This window comes from Panicum virgatum, chromosome 6K (genome assembly GCF_016808335.1).
Source record: "Panicum virgatum strain AP13 chromosome 6K, P.virgatum_v5, whole genome shotgun sequence".
In the NCBI taxonomy this organism is placed as follows: Eukaryota; Viridiplantae; Streptophyta; class Magnoliopsida; order Poales; family Poaceae; genus Panicum; species Panicum virgatum.
Window position 1 is genome coordinate 14,818,442 of NC_053141.1, and position 15,158 is coordinate 14,833,599.

The 15,158-nt window shown below is 45.4% G+C and overlaps 1 protein-coding gene and 1 long non-coding RNA gene across 2 annotated transcripts; one reads left to right on the forward strand and one right to left on the reverse strand.

Annotated features, from left to right (window-relative positions):
* Nucleotides 1-1,867: 1,867 nt before the first annotated feature.
* Nucleotides 1,868-2,605, forward strand: LOC120711851. The gene is made up of 2 exons (XR_005690506.1): nt 1,868-2,297; nt 2,389-2,605. It is a non-coding gene; the product is annotated as an uncharacterized LOC120711851 (long non-coding RNA).
* Nucleotides 2,606-5,083: 2,478 nt separating this feature from the next.
* LOC120711852 (WRKY transcription factor WRKY51-like) lies at nt 5,084-6,405 on the reverse strand. The gene has a single exon (XM_039997511.1). The coding sequence runs from the start codon at nt 6,209-6,211 to the stop codon at nt 5,297-5,299; it is 915 nt and encodes a 304-aa protein (XP_039853445.1). The 5' UTR covers nt 6,212-6,405; the 3' UTR covers nt 5,084-5,296.
* Nucleotides 6,406-15,158: the final 8,753 nt, after the last annotated feature.

Sequence of the window (15,158 nt, forward strand, 5' to 3'; positions counted from 1 at the left end):
AATTGTATAGTTTGTTTGTAAATTACGAGACGAATCTAATGAGTAATTAGATCATGATTAGACAATAAATTACTACAGTAAATATGTGCTAATGACGGATTAATTCGTTTTAATAAATTCATCTCGTAGTTTACAGACGAGTTCTGTAATTAGTTTTGTGATTAGTTTATATTTAATACTTCAAATGTGCAAAGATTTTCTTTCAAAAACTTTATAAGAGCCATCTAAACAAGGCCTAAGACTCTAACGATATAAGCGAATTAGATTCATATGGATACAGATTTGGATATCTCGAATATCCATCTTTCTATTTTCTTCCCGCTTTCATCCTCTAGGAGGGAAGCGGATCGAATTCGTACCGATTCGGATATCTCGGATCCATCGGCAAAAGCCTCCAAAACATCTGGAAGGAAGGACTGGTGGTCGTCACTCGTCAGGCAGTGAGCGGAGCTGAGGTTGCCCGCCGCCCGCCTGCTAGGCCGGGTAGACTGCTTCTCGAGTGTTTGGCGTGCCAAAACTTAATGGTTGCCCTCGTGCCAACACGTTAGCAGCTAGCTGTTTGAAATTGTGGCCGACGATTAAGGTTGACTTTTTAGATGATGGATTGGTCCTCATTTTATATGCGTGTCGGGAGACGAGTGAACGGAGCTGAAACACTTGTACGCGCCTTGCTTGTCTAAAGCATGCATTCTCGTCCACCGGCGGACTTTTGTAAACTGTTGACCGAGGGCACCGGCCTTCAATTCACCAGTCATGCGTTTGGCCCGCACGTGTGATGGCGCGACCGTTTAATTTAATTTAAGTTGCTAGCAGTCAGTCAGTCAGATTTCAAGTGAAAGAAAATCAGAAAACCTGTTTGGCTGGTGGAAAGGTTGGTTGGTTTCGACGGGCCTCATTTGGTTTTTTTAAGTAGTTGTCACATCGAAATTTAGATATCAATTCGAATGTTACGGATGCCAACTAAATATAAAATTAATTGCATAAATTGCAATTAGAGTTCATGAAGTAATTAGACTTAATAAATTCGCCTCGTGATTAAGTCACGACTTATGAAATTAATTTTGTAATAAGTCTATATTTAGTTCTCCTAATTGATATTCAATCATGCATGTGACGAGATATGACTTAAACTGAAGAAAAAAAAGCAAACAAGGCCTTAATAGTGTTATGTGAGAGAGAATCCGTAGGGAAAAGTTGGCTGAAGGGCCGTTTAGTTCCCAAAATTTTTTGTCTTCCTTTTGAACACATGCATGAAATATTAAATGTAGTTAAATAACAAAACTAATTGCACAGTTTGGATGTACATGATGAGACGAATGTTTTGAGTCTAATTAGTACGTGATTAGCCATAAGTGCTACAGTAACCCCACATGTGCTAATGATGCGGTCAAAGGCCTCAAGAGATTCGTCTCGCGATTTCCAAGCGAGTTCTGAAATTAATTTTTTAATTAGTGTCCGAAAAGCCCTCCCGACATCTTGTCAAACAATTGATGTGACCTTGGAACCAAAAAAATTCACTAACTAAAGCTGATTCAACCAGCAGAATAGAGTGTGCAGACGGAGTTCCTTCTCGGCTTCTTTCTTTGGTGCCGGAGCCAAAAGTCAAAGTCTGATGCACTCTGGCACCATGCATGATAGATAAGGCCAGTCTCAGTGGACATTTCATAGGGATTTCATGACATTAATTAGATGGACACCTCAGCAAAAAAGGTGACATGGCAAGCAAATTAATAGGAGAGAGGAGAGAATCGTTTCTTCACCACGAAACGGGTCCGGCGTCGTTTCCAAGTCAATGAAACGGAGGTGAAACGCGCACTGAGAGCTCCATCATTTCATGGCGGGATCCCGTGCGGTGGGAGGCCGCTCGCTCCGGCTTCCCGCGCTCCGCTCGGACGGTCGGACCTCTGCGCGCCAAATCCTCCCCGCACGCGCCAAAGCCACCTCTTCTTCCCTTCCTCCAAGATCCGCCGCCGCCTTTGCGGCTCTCAGACCGCCGCCGCCCTTCCCCTTCCCTCCAGATCCGCCGGCGCCCCTGCCCGCCGCCGCTCCTACCCTTCACCTCCAGATCCGCTACCGCCCCTGCCCTTCCTCCCACTGCCTGCGACACCATGTCCCGGCGGGGGAAAGAAGTCCCCCAGCTCAGCAGTAGCGGCAGCCCGTCCAAACGAAGCAGCGGCGGTACGAGAACTCCGGCGACTGCAGCTCCGTAGGCGACTGCTCCTCCCGCGTCTGGTGCAGCTCCTCCCGCATCGGCTGCACCTCCGCCGGCAGCAGCTTTTTGCTCCTGTACAAAATTGGTGAGTGCCACACAGTTGATCCAGAGTTGGTGAATGGTTCTCTGTATGCTCTGCTGGCCACACAGTTGATTCATTATTTTTCTTCTCCCAGGTACTAGAAGATGCTGTTACTCCAATGTTTTACTTGCATTACTGTTTCTGCCACTAAAGATTATTCTCTGTATGGTTCTCTGTATGCTTTGGTGGTTTAGATTTTGGTCGGCTATGTTTTGATATCTGAAAAAGGAACATGTAATGTGCGAATTACTTCAACGGTTTATCAGAGCTTGTCAAAATGATAATTTCAAACATGGCTTGTTTAGATATTTTGCCCAGATTGCCTTCTCTGATTCTGTGATATTTTGACAATGGCTATAGAGTTCTCATGGTACATTTGATCACAACACAATCCACATATTAAATACTGCATCCTGTTTATGAAACTGTGCAACGAAACTGTGCACTGATAGTGACAGTTTCATGGCAGTTTCATCTCACAGAAAAGCTGACGTGGCAGTCTAGGTAACAGTGCTACGAAATGTCCACTGAGACTGGCCTAATAGACCAGGAGAAGCTTCTTACTAACCGGGAAGCATGCATGCAGGGAAGAGTCGACCCACCAAAAAGTCCACCAGTGCTCCACCAGTAGATCCTTTGCTTGCAGTTGGAGTATGGAAGCCGCGCGCCTTGGTGTTGAAAGCAAAAAGTCAGCGCCCCACCACCTCCGTGACAGCATAATGTATATAACTGGATCCACTCGCGATTAGTATCGCCGCGATTTGATTAAAAAAAGAAGAAGAAGAAACCAAAGAACACACTACTGGTTTGAGTTGTGGATCCAAATAAACCTGTCATGTGCATGGAATTTTCCTCTCTATATATACTAGTATATCATGTTTGCTGATGAAACCCCTACAGCGGGTTGCACGCGGATGAGGCTTGGATCGCATCTATCCGCATAATAAGTTAATAACATAGTACAAAAAAATATGGAACCTGTCCAACTTTTTTCTCCACCATGACAACGAAAACAAAAAAAAAAAGAAAGAAAAGCGGTGCAAAAGTGCGTTCAGCTTCACATGAAAGCGGCATGCATCATGATAATTCGTAATAGCAGGCGCTTTGCCTTGTCATTCATGCATTTCCAACAAGTGGCGATTAATCAAGTAGCCCCATCTCTCTCCAGAGCACAATAATAAATAATAATCCAAGCAAGCACGCATTGAACAAACATAGGTAGTAACAACAACATATCCGGTGTGGATTCGCCTACTCTTCCGTTGAGCTTCATTTTTATGTTCGATGAAATTAAACATTTTACTTAGGTCTTGGGTTCTATATATAAAACATATGTAGCGAGCCTCTCTCTTCCCCGTTTCTCTTCCACCAATAAGCGACGAAAAACCGGTAAGAGATTTGATGCCATGTATTAACAGGAAAAAACTCTTTGTTTGAAATATGAATTTCTTGAGAACCTATACCCATCTCTTTCTTCTAGTATCTGCAGAGGAGACTACGCTGACAACAATTTCGAGAGCCAAAAACCAACACCACTCGTACCGTTGTTAATACCTGCCTCCTATAGGGCCTAAAAGTCAACGGGTGGGAAAATTAAGGTTATGTTTAGTTCCAGCGCAAAAAAAAAATTTGTGTTGGAATCTTATTAATTTGAAGTACTAAATGAAGTCTATTTATTAATTTTTTTGCACAGATGAGTTGTAAATCGTGAGACGAATCTAATAATGCTAATTAATCTATGATTAAGCAATAATTAGCAGATGGTTACTGTAGTATCACTGTTGCAAATCATGGATTCAGTAGGCTCATTAGATTCGTCTCGCGATTTACAGCCCAACCATGCAAAAATTTTTGTAAATAGACTTCATTTAGTACTTCAAATTAGTAAGATTCCTTTTCACTTTAATGCGTTTATGGCTTTTTTGCGTTTACGGGGTGAGAACTAAACAGGGCCTTTGTTCGGTTCCTCCTCCCCCCACCCACCCAAAATTCTCACCCCATAAATCTTGTAAATACAAAAAAATCATCAAATCGAATGTTTCGACACATGCATATGCATAGAGTACTAAGGCTCTGTTTAGTTTCTACTCCATAAACCCCGTAAACGCAAAATAAATGTCACATTGAATGTTTCGACACGTAAATCGCGAGACGAATCTAATGAGCCTACTTAATCCATGATTTGCAACAGTGATACTACTACAGTAATCATCCGCTAATTATTGCTTAATTATGGATTAATTAGTGTCATTAGATTCGTCTCGCGATTTACAATCCATCTGTGAAAATTTTTTTGTAAATAAACTTTATTTAGGACTTCAAATTGAGAAGATTCTTTCGTAAAATTTTTTTGCGTTTACACGTCCCTGAACTAAACACGGCCAAAGGCTCCGGTGCGGCCCCCGCGTCGCCCACGCTCCCCGAAGCAGCGGCCAGCAGGGGTGGGTGGGCGGTGCGGTCAACTCTTGGGCACGAGCCCCTGTTGAATGCGAGCCGTACGATCCGGCGGCGACCCCATCGAAAGCGACCCCCTCATCGCCCGCTCGCTTGCTTTTGACCGGCTCTGCTTGTGGGCCCGATACCAACCTAGTTAAAGCGCGTATTGATGCGCCCCATCCACGTCTTTGACTCGCGCGAAAGGACTGGGCGAACCTACCTATGCTTTGGGCGAACCCAACCTGACTCGCTCAATCCTTTGATTCCCTGCAAATTTTATTTGCAGGCGTGCGATTTGCTGCTAATCTGTAGGAGTCGATGCAAATGGATGGACAGTGGGACTTGAAGAAATTCCGGCAAAAAAAACCCAACTTTGGGATTGTCATGGAAAATTGCCGATTGGGGATGCAGTTGGAGAGGCTCTCTCTTTGATTTGATTGATGGTTTTCTTTACAAGAAGAAGAAGAAGCACGAGCGCGACCGTCGTCTACCGCTAACCCAACCAAAGAACAAATCAAACAAGCATACTAGAGCTGCTACTGCTAGAACGAGCTAACGATCCTCGCTCACGGCGCGCGGGCGGCGCCGGCGGCGGCGTCGTGGCGGTGGTCGCCCTCGTAGGTGACGACGAGCGTGGCGGGGTCGTCGGCGGCGCGCTCCACGTGCTTCCGGGCGGGGCACCCCTTGGCGCTGCTGCACCGGTAGTAGCCGCGCGGGTAGGGGGACCCCTTGATGGGCTTCTGCCCGTACTTGCGCCACGAGTAGTCGTCGCCGGGGATGTCGGAGGACGCCGGCGCGTGGGACGAAGCCGCCTGGGCCCCCGCGGCGGCCACGCGGACCGTGCGCCGGGACAGCCCCTGCCGGCTCCGCTTCGGCTTCCTCGCGCAGTGGCACCGCGCGGCGGCGCCGGGCTCCGCCTCCGCCTGGTGATGGTGCTGGTGCGCGGCGGCGGCGGCGGCGGAGGCGGCGGCGGGGTGCTTGCGCTTCGGCAGGGGTGGCTTGCCGGAGGACACGGCTGCCTGCAGGCTGCACCCCTTGGACACGCTGCCCTCGCCGCCCGCCGTCACGGACGACAGGAACGACGTCGACGTCGCGGACGCCGCCGGCGCGGGGGCGGGCGCCTTGGCCGCCACCGCCGGGGGCGGCTTGGTGAAGTCCAGCGTCAGGCTCTTCGTCGTCGGGGCGGCCGCCGCCGGGGGCTGCGGGACGGGCGCCGGGCGAGGAGACTCGGGAGGCGTCGCGGGCGGCGCGGCGGGAGCGCGGCGGAAGCGGGCGTGGCCCGTGCGGTCGAGCAGGTTGATGACGCGGCGGAAGCGGGACACCGCCTGGTCGGCGATCTGGCCGAGCGGCGGGGACCCGGCGCGCGGGGAGAGCGAGGACGCCAGCAGCTCCAGGCTGCGGAGCCCCGCCGCGGCGGCCTCCTGGAACGCCAGGTGCTCGTAGGCGCCGCCGCCGCCGCAGGACATGAGGTCCACCGCCATGGCCTTGGCTGTTCCGCTGCCTCCCTGGCGGCGCTGAATCGGAGAGAGATGAACGGAGCGACGGGAGCGAAGCCTGGCTCGTTGCTTGCCGGCGCCGGTGATGGTGGTGGTGGATTCTTGGCTTCGCGAGATGGGAACAGAGGTGGGGTGTGGGGTGGGTTTTATAGGTAGAAATGGGTGGGGAGAGGGAAGGCGCAAAGTCAATGCCTTGGTTCCCTCTGTTCTCTCTCTCTGTAGCACTAGACAATTCTGAGGTGCTGAGTCAGAGATCAGCCTTGGCCTTTTCTCATGTACCACCTTGGCATTCTCATTTATTCTAGCATGCATTTGATTATCACTCATTTCCACAGGTACGGTGTGCCTGTGAACTTTTTTTTTCTACTAGACAAATTCGATTATTTAGCGGGACTGAATAACAAATGGCTGTACAAGGGAATTACCACAGAACTTGTTACATAAAAGAGTGCGAAACTCTTCCACTCCAGCTGAAATCAAATTTGATATAGGCCCTATTTAGTTCTTTACATATGTAAACGCAAAAAAATCATAAATGCATTAAAGTGAAAAAGAATCTTGTTAATTTGAAGTACTAAATGAAGTGTATTTACAAATTTTTTGTATGGATGGGCTGTAAATCGCGAGACGATTCTAATGAGTCTACTTAATTCATGATTTGCAACAGTGATGATACAGTAACCATCAGCTAATTATTAATTAATCATGGATTAATTAGCATCATTAGATTCGTCTCGCGATTTACAACCCATCTATGCAAAAAGTTTTACAAATAGACTTCATTTAGTACTTCAAATGACCAAGATTCCTTTGCAAAATTATTTTGCAAAATGAACTAAACATGCCCATAATTTGATTTCAGCAAACAAGTTCAGTGCAGCTTCGCTCTTTTCGTCTATTCGCCCAGTAATTTCTGTATCGCGGCACAAGCCTTTTTCTCACACAATTTTCGCACGTTGACTCTTGCGGGAAGTATGTGTGCATGGCACACATTTTGCGCCACGCATCTGATTTTCAAGTTTGAAAGGGCTGTTTGTGCACCGTCAACATTTCCAGATTTGACTCCAGAAATTTATGTTCTCGAAACTTTATTTTCATTTTCTCTTATGCTGTGTTCACTTTCCCAAACTCCTCCAAACTTTCCATCACATCGAAACATTAAATATAACAAATTACCCATGCATAGAGTACTAAATGTAGATAAATAAAAAAAACTAATTGCATAGTTTTGATGTACGTTGCGAGACAAATCTTTTGAGTCTAGTTAGTCTATAATAAGATAATATTTGCCACAAACAAACGAAAAGTGCTACAGTATGCTACAGTGTCCGATATGACTTTTCTACCAGATTTTCGCAGATCTAAACACAGCCTTAGCTCCTTGCTGTTGGTTCTTCGTTGTGGAGTAGTTGGGGCGCACTGTGCTCCAGCGGCGCAACAAAAAATTTTATGTGGGCCCCTTTTCCAGATTTGGTAGAGGGAGACTTTTGAACGCGGGAGCTAGGATCGAAAGTCAACCCTCGGAAAAATGGTGGCGACGTTCCTTGAAAATCGCGGTAGGCAGCAAGGGGGTCAGAGGTTTTTGGGTTCTTCTTCCTCTTGTTTCCACACGCCATTGTCATCCTCTTTTGTTTAGCCCGTTGACATATTTTTCACATGGCTCATCGTACCTGATGCGGCCATGCGGGTGTGCTGATAGATCCGGCTCCTACGTTTACCAGAGAGAGGGTGAAGGAGGGAGAAAGTCAACCGGGCTAAATTTTTTAAAGAGTATCAATTGTTGCTTAGAGCTCGTTTGGTGCAGCTCCAACTCCGGCAGTTCCTACAAGAGCCATACCAACCGCACAACTCTGTCAACAGCTCCTGCGGGACGTTTTATGAGAGCTAGAACCATATTTGCAGGGGGACAGGCAAAGCTGATGGAGCCAAAAAAAAATGTAACTTCGCTTGCTACAGCTCCGGCTTTGGTCTCGCAAGCAGCGCTCCCAAACATCCCCTTAATCTGGGGAGAGAGAGAGAGAGCTTTTCAGGTTTGAAGGAGTAAAAAGGTTGGCTTGAAGCCTGAAGGCCCTGAACTGAAAGGGCGTTTTAGACTCAGCTTCAGTCTTTGGCCGGCCGCTCCCGTTTGACGGTTTGAGCGGTCCATGACCATCAGTGGATGCGTACAAAAAATGTTGCTGCTGCATGTACAGTGGAGGCGTAACGTACAAGGCTCCAATTCTGAAGCGGTCAGCTTTGTTTGTTCCTCCGCGCTCTCCGGCCACTCGGTCGCTGGTGCTGGTCGTCGTCAGCAGCAGCTCGCCGGCCAGACAGTCCAGGGCAGCTATGGCCAAAGTGTCTGAGCTCGATCGGTGTCTTGTTCTGTTGAAGGAGAATCTCAACGATGTTGTCAATTCAAGCGTCCTCTCCGAATCCAGTCTGCGGGTTACATTGCAGGGCACGCCCATCTGGTTCGATCAGTTTTAGCTTATGGGCGTTGCCTAAGTGTAATTAGCCAAACACATCTGAAGGGGTCATCAACTTAAGGCCAGTTTCAGTGGGAATTTTATGGACACAGATATCTAGATTAGGAACCGTGCTAGATGAGTTTTATGGTGATGAAACTCTCCTCACATTCCATAAAACTACATCGTTCTCTCTCCTTGCCGCGTCAGCAAAATTGATGATATTTAATGTCATGAACCTCTACATAAAACCCCTCATAAGACTAGCTTAAGACTAGTCAAGAGCTTATTACTACTACAGTTAACCAACAGGTATTGTCCAAATGGCAAATCAGCACCTTGGAACTGAACCAATCAACACAATCCACAAACAATGTCTGATTGATCAACAGCAAAGATTCTTGAATTCAATAGTAGTAGGCTTCAGGTGTAGTCTTTGTCAAACCAGCCTGCCGGCTGGTTACAAAACCTGTTGCGGACTGACCAGGATAGCAGAGTCAAGTCGTCAACTGAAGATGATCTTTTCAAGATTAAAATAGTAACAAAGCTCCTGAACTAAAGCTGAAGCTTCTTCGAGAACGGTAAGATAAAGGTAATAGAGTTTTAAAAAAAGTAATAGAGTTGGACCAGTATGCAATGGGGCCAACGAACTCATCTGACAAAAATAACATAACATCTCTCTTATTTTAGATTTTTTTAATCTTCGGAGCTTTCGATGCGCAAGTAATTCGCATGGACCACAAATACATACACTTTGAACGTCTTGGTCAAACCTTTAAAAGCTTTGACTACAAATATCTCCTTAAAAATTTATATGGGGAACATGAAAATAATATGAATGAAATAGTCGCGGCCAAAAGGCCAAAAAAAAACTTTGTTGAAGACAATGCATTTTTCCAGAGAGAGAGAGAGAGAGAGAGAGAGAAGGGGCCGGCAGGCTTTGTAACGTGGAACAAACTTGGCTTTGAAGTCAACCCATTGGAAGAGGTCGATGGAGGTTCCTAGAACTTGTGGCGAGCATGATTAGAAAGGACCTGTTAAAGCTTGAGCACCGTGATTATTTTAGTCTAGCTTCCTCTCCAGCTAATTTGATTAGTCTGTAGCATGGATCCCCAGCTAGATGTTGAAGTTAGCTCAGCTGCTAGCTCTCTTTCCAGCTGCCACTGCACACGCAGTTGCTCCCCGGTTCAGTTTGGCACGTTGACGATCTGTCACGAGATCTGTAGACGTATCCAAGCTGTAATGTCCGGCCTGATTAGGAATCAATTCACTAATTCTCAGGAGGCTTTGATGTTGAGGAAGCGCAGGTCAACGGGCCCAAAAGGGAATAGTAGCTTCCAGCGTTGTCTTGTCTCTTTGGCCTTTTGCATCCAACGGTCTCAGCTCGTGCACAGTGCGTCTGAAGGCTAGCTGCGTGTCGTTACCTTTGCTAAAGTCATGGGGGATTGGGGGTGAATTTTTTTCCTCTCCTGAAAACAAACCTCCACTAGGTTCTCTCGCTTTGTTCTTTTTGCGTGTGAACTGCCCATGGAAAAAGGAAAATGGATGCAGGCTCACATCAGTATCACATACTCCTTGAAGTACAGCTGAACCGGTCAACCAATCGATTTCACTTTCCTCCACACACAATGGCTTAACCAACAGGTATCCCCGTTTTTTATTTTCTTAGCTACTCCAAATGGCAAATCAGCACCTCCAGCAAATTAGATTAAAAGTTTCCTTCCTATTTTGCGTTAGTAGGGTCGTGCTTCGTCTACTGCTACTCCATTTCCACTAGTAGCAGCAACTCATTATTAAATCAGCGAAAGGAGAAAGTCAGCTCTAATCTTGCAGCCCAACTTGCTATATTTGTTTAGAAAACCATGTGGTATCCGAGTCAGGAACAGACAGCAGCCACGATATGATTCAATTAGTCAGCCTCTGTTTCTCTTCGGTCTTCTTTCGCCTTTCCCTTCCTCTTGCTCTTATAATATGCTAATTAAAGGGGGGGGGGGGGGGGGGGGGGGGGGGGGGAAGCAGAGACGAAGCACATCAGCCTGAAGGTTACCTTCAGCTTCAGTTACAAAAAAACTGAGGCTAGGAAGTGTTCCTGCACCTGCAGCCTGCGACACGCGCGTAGAGACGTAGACCTCCCTGTTAGGTCGTCACGCGCTGTGCGCTGTTGACCTAGTTCAGAAGCGGTCCACCTGAGAATTAGTGAATTGATTCCTCCTGCATGCCAGTGTTTGGCACCACTATTTGCATTGGCTACTGCTGTTCTGCTCTCCCGAGTTGCAGACAGTGCAGGGCAGTCAGCCAAAACATCTGATGAACTAGTTTTTTTTTTTTTTTGCAGGGAATCTGATGGACTAGGTCGTCTTTTGTTTCTGAATGGAATTAGAACTAGATGCTCAACTTGAGCTTCGTTGTCGACGTCAGCATTGTTCTACGTCAAATTAACCTGTTGTCCACGTCAGCATTGTTTTTTTTTTGCGGGCACACGTCAGCGTTGTTGCTAGCTCTCTTTCCAGCTGCCACTGCACACGCCATTGCTCTCCGGTTCAGTTTAGCACGTTGACAATCTGTCACGTGATTTGTAGACGTATCCGAACTGTAATATAACGTCTGGCCTGATGAAGAATCAATTCACTAATTCTCAGGACTCAGGAGGCCTTGATGTTGATGAAGCGCGAGTCAACGGTGCCAAAAAGGAACAGTAGCTTCCAGCCTTTGTCTTGTGTCTTTGGCTTGTGTCTTTGGCTTTCTGCATCCAACGGTCTCAGGGCGCGCGTGCATAGAAAATGCCAAAATGGTAGTGCTAGCTTCTTTCTTCTGAAGGCTAGCTGCATATCGTTACCTTTGCTGAACCGGTCAATATATAGTTGTACTCATGGGGGTGAAAAAATATTTTTATTCTTCTTTTTTTTTCTCTCCTGAAAACAAACCTCAGCTCCACTAGGTTCTCAATTGTTCCTGTATGAACTGTCCATTGAAAATGGATGCTCACGTCAGATACTACTACTCCAGTACTCCTTGAAGAACAACTGAACCGGTCAACCACTCGATTGCACTTTCCTCCACAGCCAATGGCTTAACCAACAGGTAGTGCCCGGTTGTTAATCTCTGAGCTACTCCAAACGGAAAATCAGCACCTCCAGGCTCCAGCCTGATGAACCATATCGACACCGTCGTCGACTCTGAATCAACGCTAACAAGATTATTTTCATCAGTGCAGTCAGGCTTGTCAGCTTCTTGAAATGGAAACCAGTTCAGAGACTGTGTAAAAAACTACACAAACTGTAAAAACTATGTATCTAGAAAAGGTTAAACGACCTAATAGAGGGAGTAACAATGAACGTTATTTAAGATTTATACAAAACAAAATCCTGCAAGTAATGCTTAAACGGAGGTCCCTAGAACAGTGCACTAGACGTAGTAGAGTTGGGCCTGTATATATTTACACAATGGGGCCTACCTTTGGGGAGAAAATATGCGATGATGAACAAGCAAATAAAGCAAACAGAGGATAAGTTGGCATCGTCTGACCTGAGCAGTTTAAAATTAGATCAAATTCTTCCCTCCATTCTGCTTTTGTGTGGGGGGTCTCGCTTCGTCGACCGCTACTCCATTATTTCCGCTAGTAGTAGCAACTTATTTGTTCAAAAAAAAAGAGAGAAGGTCAGCTCTAATCTTGAGCCCAACTTGCTATTTGTTTAGAAAACCATGTGCGATCAAAGTCAGGACAAACATAGCAGCCACGATATGATTCAATTAATCAGCCTCTGTGTAATGGGTCCTGCACCTGCAACCTGCGTGTACAGTACACGCGCATGAGACGTAGACCAACCTGTTAGGTTACGCGCTGTGCGCTGTTGACCTAGTTCTGAAGCGGTCAATCGTTGTCTGCTCCTACTGCAGGCCAAGGTTGTTCTGCTCTCCAGAGTAGCGGACTGTGCAGGGCAGTCAGCCATAGCATCTGCTCCCCATATTCTACCTGGACTGTGTAACTGGCTCAACTTGTTGAAAGGCCGTGTTTAGTTCCAAAATTTCTCTCTTCAAATTTCATTATTTATCTATCACATCAAATCTTTTACCTCATGTATGAAGCATTAAATGTAGGTAAATAAAAAAACTAATTATATAGTTTTGATGTACATGACGAGACGAATCTTTTGAGCCTAGTTAGGCCATGGTACGACAACAATTACCACAAACAAACGAAAAATGCTACAGTGTGCTACAGTATCCGATGTGGTCCTTTTTACCACTATTTTATGGATCTAAACACAGCCAAAGTCAGAAACTATGGTCCAACATCTGAAACAAATTAATTTAACGACTTTTATTTTTTTATTTTTGAAATTTGACGACTGGGATTCTGGATTAGATGTACCAAAGACATATACTATATTTCTACTATTTCTAAAGCAAACAATGATTCAACGGCCCGTCAATCGGAATCCTAATCGGAGCCCAAATAAATCCATCAGAGTCTCAATCGAAACCCGGACAATCAATACCTCGCGCAGTTATGACACAGGTTGTACACGGAGTGTAAAGGCACAAAATTAGTGGTCTCATGCATATGAGGATAAAATTTTTATTACCCGTAGCAACTTATGAGCACAATGCTAGTAAGATTCAAAGTTTGTAGTATTATATTTTTCCTAACTGATGGTCCATAAAAAATACAAAATGCTGGCACAGATAACACCTGAACCGGTCCGCCACTGAGATCAACTGTTCTACTTCCAGCAAAAATAGCTTGCAATTAACAGGTATTGTCCCTTAGTAAATTTCCTAGCTCCTCCAAATGGGAAGATTATTGAATTCAGCTAGTGGGCTTCAGAGGGAGGTAAATTTCCTAGCTCCTCCAAATGGGAAGATTATTGAATTCAGCTAGTGGGCTTCAGAGGGAGTCTTGTCAAAGCAGCCTGCCTGCATCTTACTATAAAACCACTTGCAGGCCGACTAGGATACCAATGGCCGGCAGGTCAGGTCGTCAACTAAAGCTAAAGGTCATCTTTGAAAATATAAAGCTAAAGGTAGAGTTGGACCTATATACAATGGGGTCTGACCCTTAACACCAGCAACAAAAATTAATCGTTACTATTTTGTCTACATATAATTTAGGGCCTCTGAAAGTCGGGCCAGCAGAGAGATGTGCGTTGAACAGACAAAAATTAATGTAGGATAAGATGCCATCGATAGTTGACTCGATCAATTATTGAATTTTTTGGTTTTGATTTTGCTTTTGCACGTGGTTATGCTTCCTCTAATGCGCCACCATACTCCACTACCTGTACTTAATTTAATCAACAAGATACGAAGTCAGATCTAATCTTGCAGGTCTGAAGATTGCCTTTGTTTACAAAATTAAACCATGTGCCATAACCCATAAGAGAAACGCAACCATGAATCCATAACTTAAATAGTCTACCACGGCCACGGTAAACTATCTTTGGGTTGATTAATGATTATTAGTCCGCCCTACAACATCAGCATGACAATTACTATCGAGTTGTTTAAATGCATAGTTTTACTCCACAAAATGTTAAGGTCATGCGCGCGGGGGTTGCGAGCAGACACGTAGCAGAAGAGCGCGCATGGTCTTTCTTCCGAGCTCACCGTCGGAGTTCAGGGAGGGCGTGGAGGCTATACATCACTCAGGGAGAGCGTGGAGGTTATAGAATTTATACAAGGTGTGGACATATCATGTAGACTTTCTTATAATTTATTTTTTTTACACTAACTTGTTTAGCATGTGTATATATGCTTATAAGAGTATTTTTAGCGAGATAGATGTATTTATTTTTCAAATATATATATGACCCGTCTATTTAGCACACCGGGTGTTGAATATTATTCAACACTCCGACGGAGTGCCGCCCCTACTCCGGCGAGAGGTATTTACGGTAGTAAAATCTGGCTGGCTAGGCATTTTATTGCAGACTTCATTATCGTGCGGGTAGTAAAAGCTAGTGTGTAAAGGTTTGACATCATACCTTAATGCTCGCTTGACCAGACACCTACCAGTCTATCCTGATTTAACGCTTACTAGTAAAAGCTATCTCTATCTCTATGAATGTTTTGGCGTGCTTAAAGGGATTTGAGTTGATCGGTTGTAGCATGCGACGGAGTGGTCGCGGTAACTCTGACAAGTTAAATTTTACTACGTTAGTGTATGTGGGAGTAAAATGTGATATCATCATGTGTCCTGGAAGTAAAAGGCATCAAATTTCAGCGCGTGAGGTAGCACATTCACCAGACCTCCAACAGCGATCTAAAAATTAAACCGTTGAGGTAGCACATTCACCAGACCTCCAAAACAACGATCTAAAAATTACACCGTTGAGGTAGCGCCGGAGTAAAAATTGATTCTTCCCATATTCCATGTGTTTGACCTGGGTTAGTGCCTAGTTGACCATTGTATTAAACGGGGAGCGGTGAATTTTGTCAATCCCCATACATCAATTTCATAGAGATTTACCACTAGTTTTTTTTGACAA